The sequence below is a fragment of the Manis pentadactyla genome, chromosome 3 (genome assembly GCF_030020395.1).
Source record: "Manis pentadactyla isolate mManPen7 chromosome 3, mManPen7.hap1, whole genome shotgun sequence".
NCBI classification, from domain to species: Eukaryota; Metazoa; Chordata; class Mammalia; order Pholidota; family Manidae; genus Manis; species Manis pentadactyla.
In genome coordinates, this window is record NC_080021.1 from 132,375,205 (window position 1) to 132,401,944 (window position 26,740).

At 48.1% G+C, this 26,740-nt stretch overlaps 1 protein-coding gene across 2 annotated transcripts in view; it reads right to left on the reverse strand.

The window, feature by feature from the left end:
• ROR2 (receptor tyrosine kinase like orphan receptor 2) overlaps window positions 1-26,740 on the reverse strand; it is a 216,905-nt gene that overhangs the window by 44,120 nt on the left and 146,045 nt on the right. For both annotated transcript variants that reach the window (XR_005026703.2, XM_036894644.2), the window contains exon 2: window positions 8,445-8,522. Coding sequence is in view for 1 of the 2 variants with exons in the window: in XM_036894644.2 (XP_036750539.2) it covers window positions 8,445-8,522 (78 nt within the window). In the remaining variant the exon portion in view is untranslated. The remainder of the gene's footprint in view (window positions 1-8,444; window positions 8,523-26,740) is intronic.

The following is a 26,740-nucleotide window of genomic DNA, read 5'->3' on the forward strand; positions in this document are numbered from 1 at the left end:
TGGCGCTGAGCCTATGCATGAAAACACACCAAAGGAAGAGGAAAAGGCAGAACCCACTGCCGGGGCCACCACCCCTGCCTCACAGTCAGATCAAGGACTACTGGTGTTTTATCCCAGCAGGCTGGCCACCTATTCACCAGCTTGGTCAGACTACTTGAGTGTCTGAGAATCTGCTTGTTTATGAGGCCAAACTGACTAGTCTGGGAAGGAGATAAGGAAAGACTTACTGACTAAGGGTCACAAGGTCACAGGGCCTGGACAGTGGGAAATAAAACAACCTGCCTGGCAGGGCAGGTGGTGAGGAGACCCTGGGAGCACAGAGGACATAAAGCTGCCTCCCCAGGGACGTATTTACAGGCCACTAAATCAGCTGGCGGCTCTGGCAGTGGGTCACTCCTGCTCAGACTTCCCCTTGGGGCAGTCTAGTGTTCTGCACAGGACCAGCTGCAGAAAATGGGGGCAAGGGAGTAGTGAAAGGTGTGAGATCAGAAAGGATGGGAAACGAAAAAACAGGAGAAAGCAAAATTAAAGGACCTGTGAAATGGAGAAAGTACCAAAGAGAGTGTGCACATCTGGAGGGAAGGTGCCTGGCAATGAACTAAATGCCCAGTGCGATACGCTGTGCTAGAGGCCTAATGCCTACAGTCTGTGCACACGACCTTCTTTGGAAATAGGGTCACTGCAAATGCCATCAAGTTAAGATGAGGTCATATGGGTGGGGCCCCAAGCCCATGGCTGGTATCCTTGTAAGCAAAGGGACCTGTGGGCACAGACACACAGAGAAGAAGCCCATGCAACAACAGAGGCAGAGATGGAGCGATGCCGTCACACACCAAGGAGGGCCTCAGGCTGCTGGCAACCCTGAGCTGGGGGAGAGGCTCCCTTCGCAGCCTCCAGAAGGAACCAACCTGCTTCATGGCTCCAGACAGTGAGAGGAGACGTCTTGTTTGCGGCACCTCATCTGTGGCGCTTTGTTAGTAAAGCAACTAATGCAGAGGGACAGCAGCCGGGGGGTAGGGGAGGGAGGAGAAGGGACCTGGAAGGGAGTAGACAGCTCGACAGATGACAGACCAGGCCTATGCACAGGGCCAGGGACACACACACACACACACACACACACATATAGGGTTCAGACACAGGAAGTTAGACTCAGGGACAGAAAGACAGATGCAGACATGGACAAACCCATACATGCAAAAAACAGGCAGGAGGGGAGTACACAGGAGCCAGAGCATGGGGTCACAGACACACACAGGACACACATACACAGGACACACACACACACACACACACTCACACCAGGGACAGGCAGACAAGCACACATGGATAAGCTCATTTGCAGTGTGGTGCTCAAACCCGATGAGACGAGGAGGAATCACTGTTTCTGGGTCACCTCCGGTAGGAGCAAGAAACAACCACCTAGCAGGTGGCCAAGGCCACCCGCTGCAGCGAATCCATCCCAGCTGAAGTGCAGGTGACCAGAAGCTACCCGTGAGAGAGCAAGAGGGGGTGTGTGGGGACCCTGTGAAGATGGAGAAATGAGGAGGAAGGCATGGAGGCCGAGCAGCCCAGGGGCCCTGGAAGCTGGGAGCGTCCCCTACCTCCCCATGTGGGGTGGGCTCGCACACGCGTGTCCGAGGGCCTGGGCCACACTGTCATGACTGTGTGCACTTTGAAATCTCTCATCTGTGGGTTGAGCTTTCCTCCCAACACCAGCAGCGTGCCACTCCCCAGAGAGCCCGTAGGCACTACAGATTCCCAACTGGCTCTGTTAATGGCCTCCACCCAGTCAGTGCATGGGGCTCAGAGCCTGGAACCTCACATTAGTTCTGCTCAGAGGGAGTTTGGGGACATTTTATGCCTCTGTTCACTGCCTGGGGAGCCCCAGTTTCAATGCATGGCCAGAGGACACTCGGCAGGAGATGCAGGCGCCAGGGCCAGGGCCCAGACCCACAGCTCCAGCCTGAGCCTGAATTCCCAGGCCCACACCACAAGGCCTGTGTCTGCACCTGGGGGGCTGTCTTCAATTTCCCTGTCAGCCTCAGAGACCCCCACTGAATAGTGAGCTCCAGGAAACAATCACAGATGTAGGCGCACACACACTCTCACACATACACACCCACCAAGAACAGCAGAATAAACCAGAAATGCACCAGCATGTTCATCACTGCACGTGTCCTGCAGGGAAGCGGTGCTCAGTAAGCGGAAGAGATTTCGTGGGAGCTCTGCAGATGGCTATGTTCTCTCTCTCTGAAGAGTCCAGTTCAGCAGCAAGCGCACCATGTCACAAACAGCAGGGATGGCATGAGTTAAGGCCTGATTCCTGTTAAGGCCTGTGATTTACAGAGCTCTTGAGACAACCTGTAAGCACCACGCAGTCTCAGGGGAAGAGCCAGGAGCACCCGTCTGGTTTCTGCATGGACTACGAGCTGCTCTTCCCCTAAGGCAGAAGACGCAGCCACGCCTGGTCTGTTTTGGGAGGCTACAGGACAGACGTGTCCAGCACCACCCACCAGGCTCTCAGATATGATCCACTTCCCACAGACATTCCAAAGTACTGATTTTACAAACCCCCAGATGTGTCACATGTGCATTTATAATACAACCTTGCAACAAAGGAGCAAATGGTTTCTAGGCTAAATATATGCTTTCATAAGTATAATAATGATAATGACAGAGCATCTAATGTCACAAGGAGCCCAAAACTCCTGGTAAATAAATACTAACTCCCACCCACAGTCCTACAGCCCGCTTCAGTCCTAATGACGGCAGAACTTGGGCATACGAAAAGTTGAGGCGGTTTTCAGCTGTAAACCACAACATCCTTTGCATTTCTCTCTCTTCCCTAAGGGCTTTTTGCTCTGGGATCACTCTCTGTATGTTAAGTGCCCAACACTGGCCCAGTGCATCTGAACACAAATGCTTTTGTGCTAGTAACTAATTCTCAGATCCCATCGCGCTCGGGCGAGGCACAGTGGTGTATCGCCGATGGACTGGCCCACTGGCCAGTCTCACCCATCTGTGATTTTATAGATGTGTGGCCATCATAAATGGTAGCTGGTTAAAGAAATAGCTCATACAGTCCATTCAGCTATGATTACATTTTATATATGACTCAAGCCAACCATGGCCAAGCACTGAAGCAACTAAAACAAAATAAAGCATGTGTAATAAGGAGACTGGCATTGCCTGGCCAGTTCCCTCCACCACAGAGGGTATGAGCAGGCAGGGGACCAGAAGGGGAGGTAGGAGGGTGGCCCACTGTGCAAGAGCCACAACCCAGAAGGAGGCAAAATTGCACCACGGGACCAGAGAATTGGCTGCAAGAGGAAGATGGGGCCCCTGGGCCCTCCCAGGATGCCCTGGGAGCCACTCCTTAGGATCCCATCCCTGCGGGGCTGCTGAATTCTCGACCCCTGGGAACTGATGGACATGCTGACGACTATACCGGACCATTACAATGGCAAGGTGCAGCCACTGCTTTCTGGGGGTGCTGTTGGTTAAGTCCTTTCATCCCCGTGGGGCTGGGGTGACACTCGGCTGACAGCAGTGCCCAGCCCCAGTGGGAAGGCACAGCCACCATCCAGTCCAGGTCTGTCTGCTGGCCAAGCAAGCTCAGACTGCTGCACTCCCCACACGGCAGAGCCATGCTGCCCGCAGAGGAGGTGGCCTTGTACAAGCATGCACACACACACACACGCACGCACACACATACAAGTGACCAGCTAACTTCTGGTGTTTCTGTACGCTGGAGAGGCCCAAGGCAGGCTTCCAACCTCTAACTGAAGCTGAAGCGAACACGGTTTTAACACAGCACTTGTGAGTATGAACATCATCACAGTCGGGGGGCAATCGAATCCCAACTAGGCAGAGGGCATTAGGATGCGTTCTGTTCTGGGCTTGAGAACCAGAGAGGAGGTCAAAGAGGCCCACCCACAGCGCAGTCTGATACCAGTGTCTGGGGCGTGGGGCCAGAGACGGACAGACGTTCTGAAGAACCCTGAGCCCACCCCACATGTGCACCTCCATCAGCAAAGGCACCTTCCCTCCCAGGACACCAAGTCCTACAGCGGCCCTGCCTCAGGGAGGGCACTGACAGTGCTCGGCTGAAAGAGCAGCAGGGGGTTGGGGGGAACCCTCTACCCTCCCCAGCCCCATGCAGACCCCCAGCCCAGGCCCCGAGCTCTCTGCCTGCAGGGAGGTCTGCCCCAGTGCGACTGCCCAGGGATCAGCAGCAACTGAGAGTGACCACAGCTGGGCTGGGGAGGGTTCTCTGCTTTGCCCACTCTCTTCCCTGGCCCACCTGCCTCCTAAATTCCCCCTCCTCCCAAAGTCCCATCCTCCTCCAGCTGCCAGGCTACCTCACACACAGTGAATCAGGTCAGGTCCAGCCCCAGCCAGAGAGTCGCGTGCACTCTACCAGGGCTGCCCGGCAGAACTGTGGTGACAGAACTTTCTGGCTCTGTGCTGCCCATCATGGTGGCCTCAGCCACATGTGGTCATTGAGCACTTAAAAAAATGTAGCTAGAGAAAGGGGAGGGCTGTACAACACACAGAAGACAAGTAGTGATTCTACAACATTTTGCTATGCTGATGGACAGTGACTGTAAAGGGGTTTGTGGGGGGGACCTGGTATAGGGGAGAGCCTAGTAAACATAATATTCTTCATGTAATTATAGATTAATGATAACAAAAAAAAAAAGAAAGAAAAGGGGGATTACTCCCTGATAGGATAAAACTAACTGCAAATCAATGATTAATGCATGCTTTAAATATCCTTAATTTTGATCATTTAAAGGGTGTCAGATGATCAGCTATGGAAGTACATTTTTCTGATAATATTCCTTTCTCTTAAAAAAAAAAAGCAGTTCCTGTGTGGTGATCTCCAATAAGTTCTTCACAATGGTATAAAGGGCATATCAAAGTGTAGGCAAAGGGTTTGTTTGTGTTTATACAGAGGATCAAAGCCTAATTTGGCTACCCAGAAAATGAATTAAGATACGATATGAAGAACTTCCAACATCAACATTCTCTGGAAGAGTCATTCCAGAAGATGATCATCAAAAAACTTCAACAAAGATCCTGGCGCTGTTGCAGTTGTAGCTGCATTCATCCCACTGGTTCCTGGACTTGCCATGGGAATGAAGAAGGAGATATCTAAGCTGGCCTGTGCATACAGTAAAACAACAAATTTGACTGGATCTATACTGTTGCAACTCAACCAAGAATTAGGAGAAGTGCAAGTTGCAGCACTCCAAAATCTTGTGACTATAGACTATCTACTGTTAAAAGAACATATGGGATGTGAACAGTTCCCAGGAATGGGTTGTTTTAATTTGTCTGATTTTTCTCAAACTATTCAAATTCAGTTAGACAATATCCATCTTATCATTGATAAGTTTTCACAAATGCCTAGGGTGCCTAACTGGTGTTCTTGGTTTCACTGGATATGGCTGGTAATTGTAGGTCTGCTTTGGTTATGTAGCTATATTCCTATTATGTTAATGTGTGTGCGCAATTTAATTAGTACTTTAAAACTTATACATGCTTATGTTACTCTACAAGAAGATATGTCAAAGAAATAATCAATCTTCCCATGTTTTCTTCCACCTGCTACTTCTATAGCTTTTCTTCTTCCTTCCTAATTACAACCCTTAAATAGAATTCGTGCCTCATATCAAATTTACCGAGTATCATAATTCTTCCAAGTGGTAAAGATACCTCAAGACAAATGCTGGGCATAGAAGCCACAGGGCATAAATCTGCAAAGAAGTAAAAAGCTAACCTTTTCAAACAATATTGCTTCTCTCTCACTTACCAACTTTACATCTCCCTGTATGGCCCCGGAAGATGACTGGTTAGCCAGAGACGGGTAAGATTCCTCAAGGGAGGAACAACCTAAGACAGGCACAGTCGCAGGAGGGCCATCAGGTGAGAAATTGGGGATCAACAGAGGTGAGGCTTAGAACCTCACCCCTCCTGTTTTGAGAGAAATCTTCTGCATCCGTGGATGTTTTGTTGCCCTTGTCTAGCTTGGATTAATACTTAGTCTATAGGCACACACCTGATCATCTACATTTGCCCTCTTACAGCACTAAACTATGTTTTCTACCTTTATCTTGCATCTACCTACCACTTCAGCATTTTATTAAAAATAATAATAATAATAAGGGGGAAATGTGGGATTCACATATAAATCAAGTATAAAAATCAAATGAATAATCATATTTGACCTGATTGTTTATAGTTCATGATGTGTGATCAAAACCGAAAATTTCTGGGATGACTGCCCTTGCACTGTTCACCATGTAAGAACTTATTTGTTATGCTTCAGAAGATTGGAGACTGTTGAGAATTAGGCTTGGGGTTGATTAATGATTGTGCATTGAGTCCCCTATACAGAATTTTATTGTTGTTAACAACCATTTGATCAGTAAATATGAGAGATGCCCTCTCAAAAAAAAAAAAATGTAGCTAGTAGGACTAAATAACTGGATTCTTAATTTCAGTGACTTTTAATTGATGTATATTTAAAGACCCATGCATGGTTGAGGGCCACAGTACTGGGCCATGCAGGCTTCGCCCCACCCCTATCGCAGCAGCTCCCGCCACAAGGTCCTACCTTCTCTTGCAGAGTCCTCCTGGCCTCGGGGCCTCTGCACAGGCCGCTGCCTAGGCCCAGGACACATCCCTCCCATCTGCTCCTAGCGTCAGCCTTCAGGTCTCAGCACAACACCCTGCCCCCAAACCCACAGCCCTTCCTCTGCTCCAGCTCGCCCACCCTCACCTCTTTCCACCTCGGTGCTCACACAATTCCTGATTTCATAATGTTGTTTTCCCTTACGCTGACTGTCCCCCTGCCCGCCGCCCCAGGCAGTGAACTCCATGCAGTTGGGTGGGGCTGTGCTTGTTGGACCACCAGCAGGTGCCCAAGCCTCTCACAGCGCCTGGCGCAGAGGGGTGGCCAGTGGGTGCACATGGGCCACCTGGGCTTCAGGCTCTTAAGAACTGACTTCAGAATCTAGCCATCAATTACTATCGTTCTTCCTGAGACACGTTCCTGGGCCCAGCCCCACACACCAGCTCCCAGAGCACAGGGCTTTCCTCCTGTCCTGGGTCCCTCACCGGGTGAGGGCCTTGGGGTGGGGGGTCCACACAAGGAGGCCGGTTCTCGTAGTTACTACATTTAACTAAAGAGGAGGACCCTTGTCAGGGAGCTTCTACATGCTGGGGCCCCTACAGCAGGTGGGGCCCCACCCACCCTGGATTTAAACAGCTGACCTCTTGGCAGATGGTGTGCACCAGCAAGCATTCTCAGGCAAGAAGGGAGCTCGGCACCCTGTGTGGCCCCAAGAAGCCCTTTTAGGACAGAAAGGGACATTCTGGACACCCAGGCTGAGGCCGGTGGACTTGAGCCATCGCTGCTCAATCCCCAGGAGACCCAGCCTTGGACACATGGAGGTGAACATGTTCCTGAGAGGACACGGGGACCCTCAACACGCAGGGGGCTAAGAAATGATTACGGATTGAAAAATGCTCAAAAGAAAAAAGTGAAGCAGAAATAACATGACTATTTTAATAGATAACTGTTGGGCCCTGGATTGAGACCTAGTTGTTACGTTCACCAGCTCCCAGTGTGATGTTGTGTGGGGTGGGCCTCGGGGAGGTGAGTGGCATTAGAGCAGCTCATGGCGGGTGGCCCTGGTGGGACTGGTGCCCAGAGAAGACACCAGAGCCCACTCTCCACCACGTGAACACAGCGGGAAGGTGCCGTCTGCGGGCCAGGGAAAGGCCTCACCAGGAGGCCGTGCTGGGGTCTGACTGACTTCCAGCCTCCAGGACTGTGGGAAGTGAGCTCTTGTGGACCATGCTGCCTATCGGTGGTGCTCTGATGGCCGGCCGAGCAGACAGGGGCAAGGAGCTAAGGCAACATGGTGATGCGGATGAAGCACGGAGAAGGCCCACTCCCTGTTCATCTTCGTCACTGGCTGTGTCTGAGGCCACATGATCTCACCACTCTACAAGCCAAGTGTGCCGAGTGAGCAGTGGCCTCTAGGAAAGGCGGAAGTGACAAGACAAAGCACCTGCCCCCGGCTGACCCTATGGAGAGCCACCTGCCCAACTGAGATGCCACCTGCTCCAGACAGTCACATAAGAGAGCAAGCCTGGCCACTCCAGCGGCTTGTCTGCAAATGTAGTGGCTGAGCCAGGAAGCCAGCTCGTAAGGCTCCACTCGGGCCCACCAAGCTCCCCAAGGCCCTCCTCCCACCACTGCCACCTGCTGATCTCCCTGTCACTTTCCACGGCCAGCTTCTGACTGGCTTTGACCAGCCCTCAGCGCCTGCACAACTGCCAGGCCAACTGCCAGATTCAGTGAGCCTCTCTACACGGATCCCTGGACACACTTGCAAACACCTGCCATCAAAGAGCACTTCACAGCTTACCTTTCAGGGTTGGAACAGGGCTGTCAAGTCCATCCAGTTGTCCCAAAGGGTCATTCGGATCAGGAACCTCCGCTTCCCCTGGGCAAAAGAGCACAGCACACACATTAATGAGGCTCAGATGGTCAGCATTTCAGCTAACGGCCACCGTTTACAGAAAACCGGGAGGAAGGAGGCATCCAGGTCGCTTGGGGAGGGCTTTTGTAGCACCCGATCTCTTGTTTCAGTGAGAGCGATTCTCCCATTCATCCCAAGAACAGGACACACAGGTGGAGCACACATGACAGACACCCAGGCATCGTTCTGGAAGGGGGAGATTAAAACCCTGGCTGGCAAAATGAAACACTTCTGCAGACTGGTAATTCTGGAGAAGTTCAGAATCGGCAACTCTCTTCAGCAGCTCATTCCCCTCCAGGCCCCCAAACTCACTCACCAACTGCAGTCTAGTTTCTCACGTTTACAGCTGTAGTAACCCACTCTCTGGTCAGTGGGAGCAGCCACCCCCCAAACTCATGAACTCCAAGGGTGAGAGCAAATCTGACCTGCTCAGCTGGGGACACAGTACAGAGAAGGGCCTGGGCCCAGATCCCAGGGTGGATGGGCAGGTGTGACTTAAGACCTAGAAGCTGCCTGTCCTCACACAGACCCCTCTCCTATCCCGTTGCAGCCCCTTCCCATCCATTTTACGTTCAGCTTTCACCTGGTACCTTGGCCTTGACTGCATCCTACTGGCTGGGGTGCCAGTGGGTGTGGCAGTGGCCACACGTCTGGGCAGACCTGGGGTTTATGGCATCAAAGCCTGAAGAGAGTGGGACTCCCATACAGTGGAATACAGGCAGCTTAGAAAGAAGGAAATCCTGACTCCGGCTACAACGGGGATGAACCTTGAAGATATCACACTGGGAGCGCGCCAGACACAGAAGGACAGACGCTGTGTGATCAGGGAGCTGCCTGGGGGAGCACAGTCACAGGGACACAGCAGGATGGCAGGTGCCGGGGCTGGGAGGGTGAGGAGCTAGCGTCCAGTAGGCACAGAGATTCAGTCCGGGTAGACGGGGACGTTCTGGGGATGGACGGTGGGGATGGCAGCACAGCAGTGCAAGTGTGCTTAATGCTACTGACCCAAATACTTAAATGGTTAAGATGGTAAATTTTATGCAACGGGTCTTTGCCACAGGTTTTAAAAAGCCAATGAAAGGCAGTTTCTAATTCAACACTGGGTCACCCCACTCCTCTCTCCTAAATGAGGGACAACTAACAGAGCAACAGGAGCTTCAGACCCCTCTTGAGATGGGGCCTGGGAAGAGGGTGCAGGTGCTTTTCTGATGGAAGCAGGCACGCAAGGTTCTCCAAATTGTTAAATAAACACTGTTTACACCTACGACACCAGTGTCTCTAAGCTAATTTCTCCATACACCTGTTCCTAAATCACAGGATGCTCCAGGAACATGTCGGTCCCCAACACCCTCCGAATTCAGCCCAGCTCCCAGCCAGCTGACGCAGGACACTGTTCCTGGTTAGGTCGTAGCTTTTCACATCCAGGTATGTTAAGTTTCTTCTTTATAACCCTTCTGGTCCAAACTTATCCCCCGTCAGAGGCCACGCTCCCATGCCATCTTTCATAAATCGTCCCCATCAAACATCAGAATAACATCTTTAGTCTCGAAAACTACTCCAAAACATGTGTCTCTCCTGTGGCAATCTTATCATTCACACTGAGTTGACAGTTGCATGTATTTTAATCTTCCTCAACGGGCAGCAACCAGCTGCAAGAGAGCAGATGCAGCCCTCTAGTGAGGGCTAATGGTCCCAGCATTGAGGCCTAGACGGAGTCTCGGCTGCTCCAGACAAGCAAAGCTATGCAAGGCAGTCCATGGATTTCTGCTGAAGAATTAGAGACTTCAGTTTGGGTTTGAAATTTTAAATTGGCATGTTACACATACCATCACTCAGCACTGTTTAAATGGAGAGAGACCACAGGAAATCAAACACACTTGTACTATGTATACACATCTGAAAGAGGCATAAAAATTGTTAACTGCTTAGAAATTGACAAATGGTGTGAAACAGTCAAATAAATATACACCCTGAAGAAAAATAAGCACCATTAGTCCAATTCCACTATGGAATGCTTCCCAGCTCTTCCAAGGCAGCTTTCAATTCGGAAGTGTAAGTTCCTTTGAGCACATCTGAGTTGGACGCGGACAAGCACCTCCTCATGGGACAAGGGCTGGAAGTGGTCCAGAGGCTTCTGTTAACCCATAAGCAGATGCCACCCCCACCCAGACACACAAAGTCGCAGCTGCGTGGGAAATGCTAAGTCCCCCTGAATGTGTTGGGCTGGTCAGTAAATACGCTGGGATTCAATTTTGCATCTTTTTCAGGTGAAAGTTAGTTTGGGCATTTGAGCACAAGGAATATCATCTACATATATGGATAAACAGGTAAAATTTCAAGAACATGAATGCAACGAAGGCTAAGTGTCCCAGTGCATTTCCTCTCCAGGTCAAATGCGTGAATCAATTCAGGGTGTCCAACCGCCACAGTTCTTAGAATTGACAACTTAGGTTTTGGCAAAATTAGGCTCCACTGTTGTTTCCTAGCTGGGAAGTAAGGACATCCTTTATGTTCTAGAATCAAAAGCTACTGCTCTCCTCCACTGCATAAACTTTAGGTACAATGTGTAGCACTCAAGATGCTGTGCCTCCTAAAATTTATAAACAAAATGTAATCGGGGTAAATGTGAATCCAGTGGGTGAAGACCAGTGCGGACAGGGCCTGGCACATCAGCACGGTCTGGCGCACTTCCTTCTGGCCCTAGGAAGGGTTAAGAACAGGCCAAAGGAAGAAAGAGAACATACACAAAACAAAGACCACCACTGAAACTGCTCCACACACATCAACACATCACTGTTAGGTATCTGGAATTGTACAGGTAATTTAAATGACTTCTTGTGTTTTATTTGTAGACATTTCTACAGTGAACAAGAATCAGATTTTTAATTGATGTGACTTGCCACAAAATTCACCATATTGAAGTCTACAATCTGGTGGTTTCAGTATATTCACAAGGTTGTGCAACTAACCCACCACATAACTCCAGAATATTTCATCACCCCCAAAGAAACACTATTCCCATTAGCAGGCACCCACTCCCACCTCCCCAGACCCTGCACCCACTAACCTCCTTTCTGTCTCTATGGGTTTATCGGTTTACGACATTTCATATTAATGGAATCATACAGTCTGTGGCCTTTGGAACAAAGACCAATTTTACGATTAGATTTCTAAAATGTCATGGCCAGTAGTGGCAAAAAAGAGGAAAATGAGAAGGCTGGATAGCAGTGCCCTGGACTAGGCGGTTAGCAAAGGAGGCCACCAAATGCCTCATTGGCATGTAGGGCCACTGCCCGGAATCGGTGGGCAGGTGTGGCTCCAAAGCAGAAAAGGATGTGGAGCAAACATGCAAGACTCAGAGATGACTGAAGGATGAGGGAGGGCACTCTCGAAATGTCTGGGGCAACCAGGATCACATATGAGGTGGCTCAGGAGCTCACAGGCTCACTCGGCCAAGCCAGCAGCCCGCATCCACAAGGTACCACAGCACAAGCACGATTAGGGGCCACAACACACTGAGGGCAGGGGCCCTGTGCAGCAGAACAGGCAGGGTTAGGGGCCACACCATGGTGGATGAGCACTGGGAACCCATGTCACCTGCTTCTCCCAACTGGCACATTCTTCCACAGGTCACAGCATGTCACTGGTGCTGAGGGGACAACCTCAGCCACCTGCCTACACCATGACCTACCCTGGCAATCACAGTCAGCCCGGCATAGCTGGGGATGGCCCTTGGTGGTGTGAGGCCCCGAACAGCTCCTAGATGGCTGTCCTGAGTGTTTCTTTACACTTGTGCTTACCTGGCATGGGTACCTTGCCCCAGCTGGCTGACTGGATGGGAGCAAGACCTAGATTCTGAGAGGAGATGCATCTGTTCACTCCTTGGGACTTAATTGTTTTCTTCTGAACATAAACGATACTACCCAGGGCAAACGACATGCCCTTCATTTTGGTAAAATACTAAACAGTGTGCTATGAACGTCATATGTGCCCCTCAAGAGTGTCAGATTCAGGATACTCTAACATCCCCCTGAACGTGGTGATTTTCTCTCTAAGCACACACGGTGGGACAAGGTAAAGCTGCTGGGAAACTCAAACCTCTGGTGGCATCAGTCAAGTAGTGTTGATGTTTAAAGAAAGAAGAACATTCAATATTTAAGTGTAGCTGGTTGTAATGCAATGAGATATTAAATGTATTGCTTAATCCATGTCAAAATGACACTTTCATACCCAGAAGCAAAGACTACAATGTGGTAACCCAGATAGGATTTTGGGACAGGAAAACAGATGTTAGGTGACGTCTATGGAAATACAGATTTTAGTGAAGAATAAGGTATTCATATGGGCACATAGACAAATGCACTGTACTAATGTAAGGATTCACACCAGGGAAACAGTGTGCAGTATACGTGGCTCTCCTTCTATCTTCACAACTTTTCTACAAAAAAGTATTCTAAAGTAAAATGTACTTAAAAACATTACACATCCCATCACACTGTTCATGCCCACCATCAAGGCTCCTAGGGCTTACCTATGGCAAACACCCTACATTCTTCATCACTGGGCAGAGCCCCACAGCCAGACATGAATGCTAACCACACTAACAGATCTACAGAGTCACTGGACTTATTGTAGGTTACTCAAAGATTCAACAGCAAGCCAGGGAATACACAGAAGTTAAGTCCCTTAGGAGGATGTTGGTATTGAGCTCAATGCCTAACTGTCAGGCATGGTGATAGGAGTCCTTAACAGGAACGCAGCATGTGTTCTTGTCAGCTCTTAACAACATTCTACACATTCAGGGCTGAACATCTGGTGTCTGCAGAATGACCAGATGAAGAGGTCCCTTGCCGATCTGAGGATGCTTGGTAAGTACTCAGAGGTGCGCTCAGGGCCTCCAAAAGCTGGAGGTGCACAAGCTGAGCAATCACAAACACCCGCCAGCCAAAGAGCATCTTCAGATCTCTCAGCGTGGGGCTAGAACGCGACATCTTGAGGTATGGCACCAATAAATAAGGTAAGAGAAATTTGTATCTGCAAAGTAGCAACGGGTCTGTTCTGGTTTCCAGGCTCTTCTGTACTATTAAAATACTAGCTCTCTCCTTAACAGCAAAGACGCTATTAAGCAAGAATTTACTAATGAAATTCAACCCATGCCCTTGGGTTTGAGGCCGTAGTCTGTTTTTATGTTTCTCTGCAAATGTTTTGTTACTAAGACTTTTCATCCATTAATCTCTACCTGTTGATCTGAATCCGTACAATGTGATTTAATTAGATGCAATCTCTGGCATATTTGGACAACTTCAAAGCAGTCTCCTTTTTTTTTTTTTTTTGGTGTCATTAATCTACAGTTACATGAGGAACATTGTAGTTACTAAACTACCCCCATCACCAAGTCCCCCCCCCATACGCCATTACAGTCACTGTCCATCAGCGTGGTAAGATGCAAAGCAGTCTCCTTTCAGTTAGTGAGGGTATTTTATTCACCAAAGCTTGGCCTTCTGGATTTGGTGGTCCTTATGAAAAGTATACTTACAGGATATGGGAAAGAGGAGTCAGGGCCCGGCAAAGGCCCTGGCCTGGACGGTGACTGTGTGGCAGGCTAGTGGCCTCTGGAAGGGCAAGCACAGAGCCTGCAATGCAAACGCAGACTGTATACCCACTTGCAACAGGAAATGTCAGCCAAGGTTCCAGAACAATCGCCCAGCTCAACAACACATCAAATCAAAAACATCCATGGCACTGGAAATGCAGGAGTTAAGGGGGGAAATTAGTAACTGGAAAGGAGGAGAGTATAAAGTCCTGAAGGCGAGTGCATTAGCCCAGGAACCTGGCCAGAGAAAGTATGTCAACAGTGAAGAGACTCCGTAATGTTTCTGGGACCACGAATCAAAACGTTACACTGTGTGTCTTAATTGCCAGCTAGAAAACCACACAGTATTCAAGGTGAGCTCAGAACCTAATCAGTAGCAGCCTTCACAGTGTGTAATTTTTAGTTTTCATTATTTCTACCTTCAGGTTGGGTCAGTATTCGCCTCTGGTTCTGTATTCCTCAAAGGGCTGGCCTAAGTCTGCTTTGGAAATAGGAAGTAAAATCCAAAGCCTGCAAATGGAGTAAACCAGTGTCCCGCACCAACCTAAACTTTGCTTTCATTCCACTTCCACAGTGAAAACATCAAACCGCCAATGTCTGTGCACAAGCCCAACTCCCTCCGATATTGCCTTCATGAAGCTTTTCCTACTTCCTGTCACGGACAGCCCCGCAGCCCCCGACAAAGGCGCCCTGTCGGGGCCAAGTTAGCATTTGCCGAGGACGGGGAGGCAGCCGAGGACAGGAGAGGCCGCTCAGGAGACCCAACTGGAGCCTCTCACCGACCTTCTCTTTCCTAACGCCTCTCGCCCCTCAGCGGGAAGGAGGAGCGCCCCCGCACGCGGCAGGACGAGGCGAGACCCCACCGGGCCCTCACCGCGACCAGCTGCAGGGCCTACATCCTCTCCCGCGCCTGCCCGCCGGATTGCAAATAGAGCTGCTGGGGAAGAAACCTGGGATTCCTTTGTTTCACCTGGTTTCATGCAAGACGCTCTGAGTATCAGTTACTCCTCTATACACAAGGAATCACTTTTTCCCCTTGAATCTCTGGAATGATTTAATTAAAGGTAAGGGAGGGAGGAAAAGACAGCTTTTTAAAAAAACAGCCCTTGTCAGGAAAAGAATTAAGCTTGTTCCATCCCATGGCAGTGAGTGATGGAAGTCACCGTCTACTTGCATAAGAAAGAGTTGTTAAAGGTCTCAGCGGCACATGCTGTGGTCCCGGAGCCCAGCATTGACCGGAGACCCCTCAGGTTGGGGTCAATGAGGTCTGCACAGTATGGTTCTGCAGTGGCCTCGGCCAACCGGGATCTAAATCCAGCCTTCATGAGCAGAGGAGACACACGTCCGCAGAAGGGGTCCACCAGTTGGCTTGAAAGCAAAAGTTCCATCAGTTATAATCACTCGAGGAAACAAAGGGGTAAACGTTGGCCACAACCCAAGGTGGCAACAGTGAACTTCAAAAGGTGGCTTCTGTGTGAATTTGCTCCAGCTGCCATGACCGAGTGCCACTAGGAGTTCTGGAGGCTGAAGCCCACGATCTAGGTGTGGGCGTGGCTGGCTTCCTCTCAGGTCTCTCTCCTTAGCGCGCAGACAGCTGTCTTCCCCCTGCGTCCTCATTCTGTGTCAGTGTCCCCATCTCCTCTTCCCGTAAGGACACCTATCCTACCGGATTAGAGTCCACCCACATGACCTGGCTTTACCTTAATTACTTCTGTAAAGACTCTGTCTCCAAACAAGATCACATTCTGGGATGCTGGGGTTTAGAACTCCCATGTAACTATTTCGGGGGAACACAGCTCAACCCTTAACAGGTACTGTTATTTATCCTTAAAGTGTCTTTATAATTAATACTGATTTAAAAGGGAGTTTTGCCACTGTGTGGAACAGACTGACAGAGACAGAGAAAGCCTCCTCGGTGGGAAGGAATGAGCAGTATTTGTATCTGGACTAAGCCCAGAGGTGCTGGGGGTGGGGCTGCCCACACACTGGAGGGAACTGCCAAGAACTGGCTGATGAACCTAGCCCCGAAAGCCTTCCTTCTGACGCCAGCTTCCTTCTTTCACAAAAGAGGTCCCCTGGCTGCCCTGGAACAGGTATCAGCCAGGGCTCCACTTCCGAGCTCGACTCCCCAAGCAGGTCCCAGCAGCCATGGTGACACCTTCCCAGGCCCCTTCCTCTTGGGCTGGCATCCTTTTCTCATAATATTTATAATACTCCACTCCTCCTGTGAGCTGCACAGCAGGAAAGGCCACAGTCGGCTGCGGGCCCAGCCTGCTTGCAGCTGCCTGACTGTTTTTGGTAAAGACATTGCTCAACATTTATAGCGTGTCCCCATTTTATGCAACTCATCCTCAGAACCGCTCTTGAGTTTCCACACTGCGAGTTCTCCTGCCTTCGCCTCCCTGGCGAGGGTCTCCTTCGCTCTGGTCTTCTTCATGCTGGAGTGCTCAGAGCTGGCCTGCAAAAGCACATACTTTCTAGACTGCACCCTTGAACCCTGGGTGTAAAAGACAGCAAAACGCCCACAACTCCCAAATGTGCCTCTCCACACCAGACCTCTCCGTGGAAAGCCAGACCCAGACACCCTAGGACCTGCTCGTGCCTCCCTTGTGTCTTAGAGACGCGTCACATTCGACCTATCCAAACACGAGCCCAGCGTCCCTCCACAGACTGTTCCCTGCCTCCACTCCACCTTCCACAGCTACAACCACAGATTCCAGCTGTCTTCGGCTCTCTTCGCCCTTCCACACCCAACCCATCAAGAAATGGGGTTTGCTCAATCTTCAGTCCGACACTGCTCACCTCTCCCTGCTGACCAGTCTCAGTGGCTCCCAGATCATACAGCAGCCCCTGGACAGGCCCACCAGGCCCACCCCCCACCCCGCAGTCCGCTCTCCAAGCAGCAGCCATATGGAACCTCTAAAAGGGGCTTTAACACTGTCACCTGCAAGAGCAAAGATGATCCCCAAAGCATAAGCTTGAGTGGAAGACATGAGACATGTTAAAAGCCCAAACTGAATGACCCCACTAATGCTATATTCCAAAAAAGGCTGTCGCATCATCTGCTGTAATGGAGGTCATAAGACTGGTCACTTCTGGGGTGGTGGCTGAGAAGGCACAGGAGAGAAGCATGTCCGAGAGGTTGCTGGAATGGCCTAGTGATGTGGGAATTCATGTACTCTTATCTACGTACAGTATACTTACACAAAGCTACCACATTTCTTCTCCTGAATCTCTCCCCTATAACGCTACCCCTTGAGCAAGGCCCACCTGACCTTAGGACCTGACTTTAGTGGTCATGCTGAACCCTTCCCTGCACACGATTTAAAAATTCCTATGCCGAATCTGCTTCCCATTTTTCTTTTCTGATTAACATTTCCAAGAGACAATTTGTTCACTTATTTTTTTGTCTCCCTCCCTGGGAGCAGGAGTTTCTGTTTGTTCACTGCTCTATTCCCAGCACCTGAAGCATGGTGTTGTTGTTCCTTTGGTGAATGTATGAATGAATAAATGAATCAATGAAGCTCCTGTGCTCAACACCTTCCAGCACATTCCACCTCCTTAAAGGAACAGCCAGCTCTCCTATCCAGCCCCACTCCACGCACACATACCCCCTGACCTCACCTCAGCTACTCTCTCCCACACACCCTGGGAACAATTCCAGCATCTTCCACCTCCGGGGTTTGCATTGATTCTTCCCCCTGCCTGGAAAGCCCTTCTCCAGATCTCTCTTCAGCCCACCCTCACTTCCTCTGTGCCAGTGCAAGCTCGTGAGTGGGCATCCCCCACAGACACCCTCACTGGGAACATCTGGGGCCCACATGCCACCCACACTGCCCTCAGAGCAGCATGCCTGTCTCGCGTCAGGAGGGGGTGGCCTCTGGCTGCAGGCTCTGGGTGGCAGTCCCCGGCAGCAGCTGGAACCCTGGCGTGCACAAGGCATGCCATGACTGGTGAGGAACAAGCAAATGCTGGCAGTGTTGTGTGACCATCAGGCTCGCGTTTCAGCGGCAGCCCTGAGTTTCAGCCCACAGTGAAGGACGGCAGGCCTCGTCACTGCTCAGGTAGGAAGGGGCCCAATGCAGCAGCATGCTCCTGCTGGATGGATCAGACAGTGGTGCCATGGTTCCACCCTGTGCAGGCCCGGCCCTGCTCCTCCACCACCTGAGAATGCCCCCTGGCTTGGCTGCTCAGACCTGAGATTCCCCAGACTGCCCCACAGAGCATCACCTGGCCCCGTGATCCACACGCTCTCACAGCAGGTCCTTTTAGATGTGTGTCTACATCTTTACAGCTCCAAGGAATGAGGAGAAGCTTTCACAGCTTTACCCTGCACCATGTGCCACTACATCATCAACGGGCCCACAGCAGACACTCCGTGGGGCAGCTCAGGTGCAGTCTGCTGGGCCCCGGGAGACACCCTGCACAGCTCATGGTGGCATGAGGGTCTCAGTGCATTCGCGCTCCCTCTTAGACAACAAAAATACAAACAAAACTAAAACCAACCATTTCAGACCTCAGAACATTAACCAAAGTTCCACAATAAACTGAAAAATCATCCATTCATGGGAAGAGCCTGAACCTTGGTACAACAGCAGACTGAGCTGGCTTACCATGGCTGTGGCGGCCGGTGCATGTGACGCCCTGATGCTCTGATAAGGGTCCACCACACAGTCACTGTGCCGTCTCGGCTTGCAGCACCTGGGAAAGCCAGGCCTGACTCAGAGCTGGGCAGTGGGAAGGTGGGGGCGGGGGGTGGTCATCCCTGGGGTAATAGCAAAACAACAACCTGGTGCTCATGCTGACTACAGCTGCAGGAAACAAGAGCCCAGCCCAGAATTTTAAAGGAAACTGGGGAGAGAGACAGGATCACAGGCGACTTCGAAAGGTGGGCATGTCTCCAGGACCAGAAAGGCTGTGCACACGCAGAAGCTCAAGCACATCCTCAGGGAAGACCTGGGTAGGAGAGGCACCTGCCCCTCACCTCTGGTGCCATCAGGAAGTAACAGCTAGGGCTGAGGTTTGATGGCATGCCTTCTTGCATCACCCCCTCAGCAAAAGGGGCACAACAGACAGCGAGGAATGTAAAAAAATCTGACCAGTGTCTGGCTAGCCACACAGTAATACTGAGTCAGATGGGGCCCCACAGGAATCCAGGCTTAAATGTAAAGGATCTGTGTTAAGTGTTCTTACCACACACACAATAATAATCATAATAAATAAAGAGGCAGGAGGGGATCTTTGGGGGATGGATGTGTTTACGGCACAGACTGTGGTGACGTTCCATGGGTGCATCCTTATCCCCACTGTCCTGCCCATGGGTTTCAGCCCTGGGCAAGTTCACTATGGATTCAATGTGACCAAAGGAATGGCAGTAGAACGTTCTTGGGATGAAAGGGTTTATTACCCAACTTTATTTCCACAGTGGCAGGTCAGTCACTAAACTCCTGTTCGCTAAGAGCGAGTCTGCATGCAGCAAGCCGGTCTCTGCCTCTGGGCCTCTCCGCCCCCACAGCCGTCCTCTGGGCCACTGTCCTTGGTGCTCCACTCCAGCCTCTGCTCTCCTGCAGCCATGCAGCTGTGCCACCGTGTCGCCCAGAGCACTGGGCTGCTCAACAATCAACAGAAACAAGAAAAATGCCACCAAAAAGCAGAATGGGAAACAAAAATAAAACCATAGCAGCAATAAATACGGAAGAGTAGAGGGGTTTGCTACCAGAGTTGTTAAAATGTTATCTAACCTGTCCAGTTGTTAACAAAAGATTGCAAAGACATACAAGAAAGTAGAAAATACTCCACATACACAGAAAATGTCCCAAAGGGGTCTGTGACTATTATAAGTATGTTCAAGAACTGAAGAAAAGGGTTATCAAAAGAGTAAAAAAATTGCCACCACTTTATCTCACCAAATGGAGACTATTAATGAAGGGATAAAAATTAAAATAATCAAATAAAAATTCTACAGTTGAGAGCGACAACTGAAATTCACTATGTGGTCTCAACAACTGATTTGAACTGGCAGAAAAAACTGTCAGTAAACTGGAAAACAGTTTTATACCTTTACTGGAATAGGCATTATCCCTCTGATGAGAAGAAAATAAAAAGATAAAGGAAAATAGCAGAGCTTGAGACCTATGGAACACTACCGAGAGTACAAACACATTCGTAGGGAGAGTCCACAGGGAGAAGAAAAAGGCAGAAAGAACATTTGAAGGAATAATGGCCAAAAGCTTACCGAATTTGATAAAATGCATTAATTGACGTAAACTTAACACTTAAGAAACTTAGAGAACTCTAAGCAGGATGGCCTCCAAGCTATCCACAGCTACATATATCATAAACAAACTTGAAAAACAGGCAGAATCTTGAATGCAGCAAGAGAAATGACTCATCACTTACAAAGGATGCTCAGTGGGATTAAGAGCTGGCTTCTCATCAGACACCCACTGGGATGACTTACCGAAAGTGTTGGGGGGAGAAAAGGCTGTTGCCCAAGAATTCTATATTAAGGCTAAGCTCTTATTCAAAAATGAATTTAGGATACTTCCATATAAAGAAAAAATTAAAAAATAAAGAGAAAATCTGTCATTAGCAAACTGCTCTACAAGAAATAGTAAAGGGAGTCATTCAAGATGAAATAAAGGGACATTGGAAGGAGTTCTAATTGACACAAGTAAATAAAAGTATCAGTAAGGCAACTACATTGGTATTATAAAGGATAATATGAATGTATTTTTGTTTGTAACTCTTTTCTTGTCCTATTTGTTTTAAATAACAACTACACAAAGCTATAATTATAAAACTGTGTTGGACTTAAAACATAAAGAACATAATTTATATGACACTAATAATTCAGAGAGGAGGGGAAGCAACAACTATATACTGGAAGAAAGTAGTTGCTATTAAAATTGTTAGATTAAGTTAGTATTAATCTTAAGTAGATCTTTAGAAATATAAGATAGTAATAGCAATCCTCATGACAGCCACTAAGAAAATAATTTTTTAAATTACATGTATAAAAGAGAGAGGAAATAAAAGAATTTTAAAAGTACACTAGGAAATATCTCTATAACACAGAAAAGGCAGAATCAAGGAACTGAGGAACAAAAAAGAAACGACATAAAGAAAACAAGTAGCAAAATGGTAGATATCAAACCTACCTTATCATTAATTAAATTAAAGGCAAATGGGTTAAAAGGACAAATCAAAAATAGAAGAGTTTGGTAAAATGGATTTTAAAAAATTATTTCAAACATATACTATCTATAAGAGATACTTTATATTAAAAAACAAACAGGTTGAAAAGATATATATGCAGACATCATAAGAAAGCTGTAATGGCTATACTAGTATAGACAAAATAAACTACAAGACAAAACTATAAAACAAAGATATATTCTTCTTTTATAATAAGAAGGTCAATCTAGTATAAACATATATGTACCTAACAACAAAGCCCCAAAATGCATACTGCAAGAACTTACAGAAATGAGGGGAAATTAACTTACAGATAATTTTACAATAATAACTGGAGACATCAATACACTACTGTCAATGAACAATATAAGAACTAAGTTGATTAGAAAGTAAATAAAAGACTTAACAACATTACAAACCAATGGGACCTGACACTATAGAACACTCCACCCCAAAGGGAAGATACACATTTCTTCTCAAGCTTAACAGAATGTTCTGTAGGACAGGCCACAGTCTAGGCCATAAAATAAGCCTTAATAAATGTAAAAGGATAAAAATCATACACACTATGCTCTCTAACAATGGAATGAAAATACAGAAATCAATAACAAAAGAAAATCTGGAAAATTCACACATATGTGGAAATTAAGCAAAATATTTCTCAATAACCAATGAATCATGGAAAAAGTCCCAGGGAACATTAGAAAATACCTGGAGACGAATAAAAGTGAAACACAACATAATGAAAATCAAGGAGTTCAACTAAAGCAGTGCTTAGCAATAAATTTACAGCTTTAAATGTCTATGTTGAAAAAGATCTCAAATCAATAACCTGTTTACACCTTAAGGACTTATAAAAGAAGAGCAAACTAAACCCAAAGCTAGTGGAAGAAAGGAAAGAATAAAGATTAGAGCAGAGATAAATAGAGAACAGAAAAACAACAGAGAAAAATCAACAAAACCCAAAGTCAGCTCTTTGAAAAAGATCAACAAAATTGACAAACCTTTAGCTGCAGCGGCCAAAGAAAAAGAGAGACTCAAATTAAAAGCAGAAGTGAAAGAGAGGGCACTGCTATTGACCTTACAGAAATAAAAAGAACTGTAAGAGAACACTATGAACAGCAAATTAGACAATGTACATGAAGTGGACAAACTCCTTCTGAAATAGAACCACTGAAACAGACTTGAGAAGAAACAGAAAATCTGAGTACATCTATAATAAGTAAAGAGGATGAATTGGTAATCAAAAACTTCCCAGGAAGGAAAGTGCAGGACCAGATGGCTTTTCTGGTGAACTCTACCACATGTATGGAGGAGCATTAAAACCAATCCTTCACAGACTCTAAGAAAATAGGAGAGGGGATACTTTCCAACTCCTTCTATGAGGCCAGTATTATCCCAATACCAAAACCAGACAAAGACATCACAAGAAAACAAAACTACAATATTTCTCATGAGTCCAAATGCCAAAGTTCTCAACAAAATACAAACAGCTTATCTTTGGAGAAATGTCTCTTCCCACCAGCATATGGATAGACAGATCCAAATTTGAGAATCCAGAAATGACCCAGGTATATATGGAAATGACAGCTATAAGCAAGGTGGGTTTTTAGCTAAATGAGAATGAATTCATAAATGGTTGGGACAGGGCAGAGATTTGGGGTAAAAATAAAGCTGCAACTCTATCCCTCTTCATGAAAAACTATGAATTCCACCTGATCAAAGACTTAAGCAGCATGTAATATGAAACCATGAGTAAAGTCTGCGCATGAATGGGAAAAAGACTAACAACCCAATACAGATAGCTAAGGACATGAAGAGTTTGTGAATGAATTCAAATGCAAAGTATTTGCAAAGACTCAATAACTACAGTGTCAATTCAACAAAGGTGAACTGCAGTGGGACTGGAAGGGAGGGAAGCAAGCACTTTCTACTGGCCCCAGGTCTGAGTGCCTGAATCTGAGGGCAAGTGCCCGCACCCACCAGGCCCCATGGAGCTGGGCCCCATGCAGGCCCTCTGGAGGGGATGGTGCAAGTCTAAGTTCCAGTCCTAGCTGCCCAGCACAAGACGGAAGAATAACCAAATACTGATCAGGCCAGTACTGGTTAATAGTGATGGTAGAGACACAGAAAGGTTTGGAATAGCTAACAATGAATATAGTATATACATCAATCACTGCAAGTTTAAACTCATAGCTCCTGGTGGGCACTGGCAAAACCCCTTCTTGTGGACTATCTTGTCTAACCCTCAAAGGACCCTGTGGGCTTCTAGTGTCTGTCACCCTCAGTCACAGATAAAGAAACCACTACCCTTCAGGAACACAAAGCAAATTTGTGCAAGAGATACAGAAAGGTGGCAAGACAGACTCACGAGTGAGCAAAGCAAGCTGGGAACCAACTGTACACTGTGTGTCCCCGATGTCCCTTTGGTTGCACACAGCCTGGGCTGCACAGGAAACAGCGCAGGGACTACGGAGGGAACAGGGTGGGCCTATGTCAGAATTGTTTTAGCAAACATTTCCTTTCCAATGAAAAAAACACTAAATTTTTTTTTAATAAAATAAAATAATTCACCTTGGAAATTCTATGATCAATGAGATTCTCTAGTTCTTTAAGAATGTTGACAATTTAATAAATTATATAACTTGAAGTACCTACTGCACAAAAGAGATGTAGCTGTATTTAGATTTCTCAGCATTCACCACCCACCCCTGCCGCCATGACTTTCAGGCAACTTGAAGATAGTCTTTATATTCTATTTCCTGAATATCTTCCATCTACCCTCTTTACACAGTGGGTACCACTGAATGATGTCTGATTTCTTCAGTATAAAGAGCAAGGATTTTTGTAACATCAACACAAATATTTGCATTGTATAGTTATAGTATTGCAGCATTAATGTTGACTATAACAAAGCAATGTAAACCAGTGCTAGTGGCTATCATAAAAATGCATGTAATTGCCAACTATTATTTCTTTCTATAAATTTATGTGTCTTTTCTAAGCTTCTCCTTTTAAAGGGAAAAATTTAATGAAAGAATTAAGTTAGCAATCATATCACCAGACACTGCTTTTTCCTGGAGCCCCTATAAAAAGGGACATTTTTCAATACATTGTTTTATCTAATTGAGGCTCTCAAACTCATAAATCATGGTTGTTTCAGGCTTTTCTTTAAGGCTTTTTTATTTTCACAGCCAGAAGCCCTAAACTAATCAATCACGAATAGTGTCATGGGTAATTACCACAGGGTGGACTCGCCTTTCTGTCTCTGGAGGCTGCAGGTGTGCTCACAGCTTGGTATTTTAAAGCGCTTTTTCCTTAACAACCAAACAGCACCCAGGAATCTCTGTCATTACTGCAAAAAAAGCTGCATGAAACACACGTGCGGGACACCCAGGAAACACACACACACGAGCTCTTGAGACTCAGACTCCCTAGGGTTTCATCCTCCTGGTCTGAAGCTTTCCATTGACTTAAGTGGTTAGATTTGGAGGGAAAATGTGATCTGATGAAAAGAACTATGCGGGTTTACAGCCCTGGACACAACAACAGGGGGCTGACATCCCTGGGCTTTCCCTCCTTGTCCTTAAAAGTGTCGACATGGGATGCCTCCCATGAAACCTTCCAGCACTGGGCTCCAGTTTCCTCAAACCTTCTTTCCCCAACACTGGTCTCAGAGGAAATATGGCTCTTCCTGCTCATAATGTATCTGTGAGGCTGCATGCACCTTGAGATGAGGGTAGCAGAAGAGAGGCTCCCCTCCAGAAAATCTGCTCCCTGCAAGCAATTCCACGTGGACAAAGCACCCCTTGGAGACCTTCCTGGGAAGACGTTTCAGACAGAACAACCAAGTCAACCGAGATTGATTAGAATTGATCTCCCTCTCCCTCCCTCTCCCTCCCTTTCCTTCTCTGTCCCCCTCACACACACATCCCGCTCCTGTCCTCTTCCTCTCACTTTAATTTTCTGTTTTTCCATTTTGTTTAGGAGGCCTATATGTGTGGGCATCAGAGGACGCTGTAATAGCCCTTTTCTGTTTCCCATTCTGGTTCTTTCTCTGCCCACCCTGCCAGGGAGGTCCTTCCTCTTCTCTAATGGGTCTCTGTGGGAAGGGAAGATTTTGCCCCTAGGGGACACCTGGCAGCGCCCAGAGATGTTTTTGACGGTCAGACTGGGGCTGCAACACTGGTGGCACCTGGTGGGTTGAGGCCCGGGATGCTGCCCAGCCCTGCAGTGCACTGGCAGCCCCACCCCGAAGGGGTCCTGGGCCCCACACGTCAGCAGTGTGAGCTTAAGAAGCTCGGCTCGGCTCCATTCTGCTTACATTTCATGGCATGTTCTCAGTTTAGAGTCAGCAAACTTGAGAGTCAAAGCAAAATTGAGATACCAACTCGTCCAGCCATCAACACCTCACTCTTCCTTCTCCCAGTTTCCTAGGCTCAAAAGGTTCTGGCGTGTTGGAAAAGCCCAACCTTCACAATCAGACAGATGGCCATGCCAACCCGGCCCTGCCACCTCCTCGGGAGAGAGAATCGGCTTCTCAACATCTCAGACTCCTTAAACGCAAACTGGGCACAGGAGACCTCTCTCCGTGACGACTCAGTGAGAGTCTCAAAACACTGCTCCACTGTGCTTTCGGTCCTTACATGGAAGTCGGTAACTGCTATTCTTTTCCTCCATCTGTCCTCATTTTCCTGATTTTTTTCACCTCTTCCAATTCTGCTGAAGACACCAGATGCCAGGAAGGCCCGCGCAACTGAGGCAGCTTCTGGCGGGGCCGTGGCTCCTTCCTCTGAGGGATGCCCCCAGGGCCACAGGCACCAGGACCAGGTGTGCAGGACGCGGGTCACCAAACAGAGAGGTGGCAGCTGACAAGGGCGGGGGGTGGGGGTGGGGGTGGGGCAGCCCCAACGCCGGGGCCCTGCCTCCCTTCTCCGTGACATGGGCCACATCTGTGCCTTTTTCTTTGTGCGGAGCCTGCTTCTCAGGAAAGGCATCACTGCAGACACTGTCACCATCCGGATGTGGCAGATGGCCTGCCAGCAGCCCCTGGCTGGGGTGATAGAGAGAGGTGGGGATGTTGTCGCAGGCTAGAGAGTCTTGGGCTGCCCAGACATTTGAACTGTTTGAGGAAATACGTGCCCTGAAACAAGGCAGGAAGCACTTCACGGTCTCAGCTTCCTGTGGTACCTCAGTGTAATAAAAATGTAAACACAAAATGGAAGGACACCCAATGAGACAGCAGCACAGGCCAGGTGGAGGGACCAGGGGCACACAGAGCTGACACCCTACTCCAAGCCTGCAAACCTCAGCCGATTTCATGTTTAGTTACTAGGCCACAGTAAAGTTCACAGCCATGCTTCCAAAGAGACTCACTCTGTATGCAAACGAG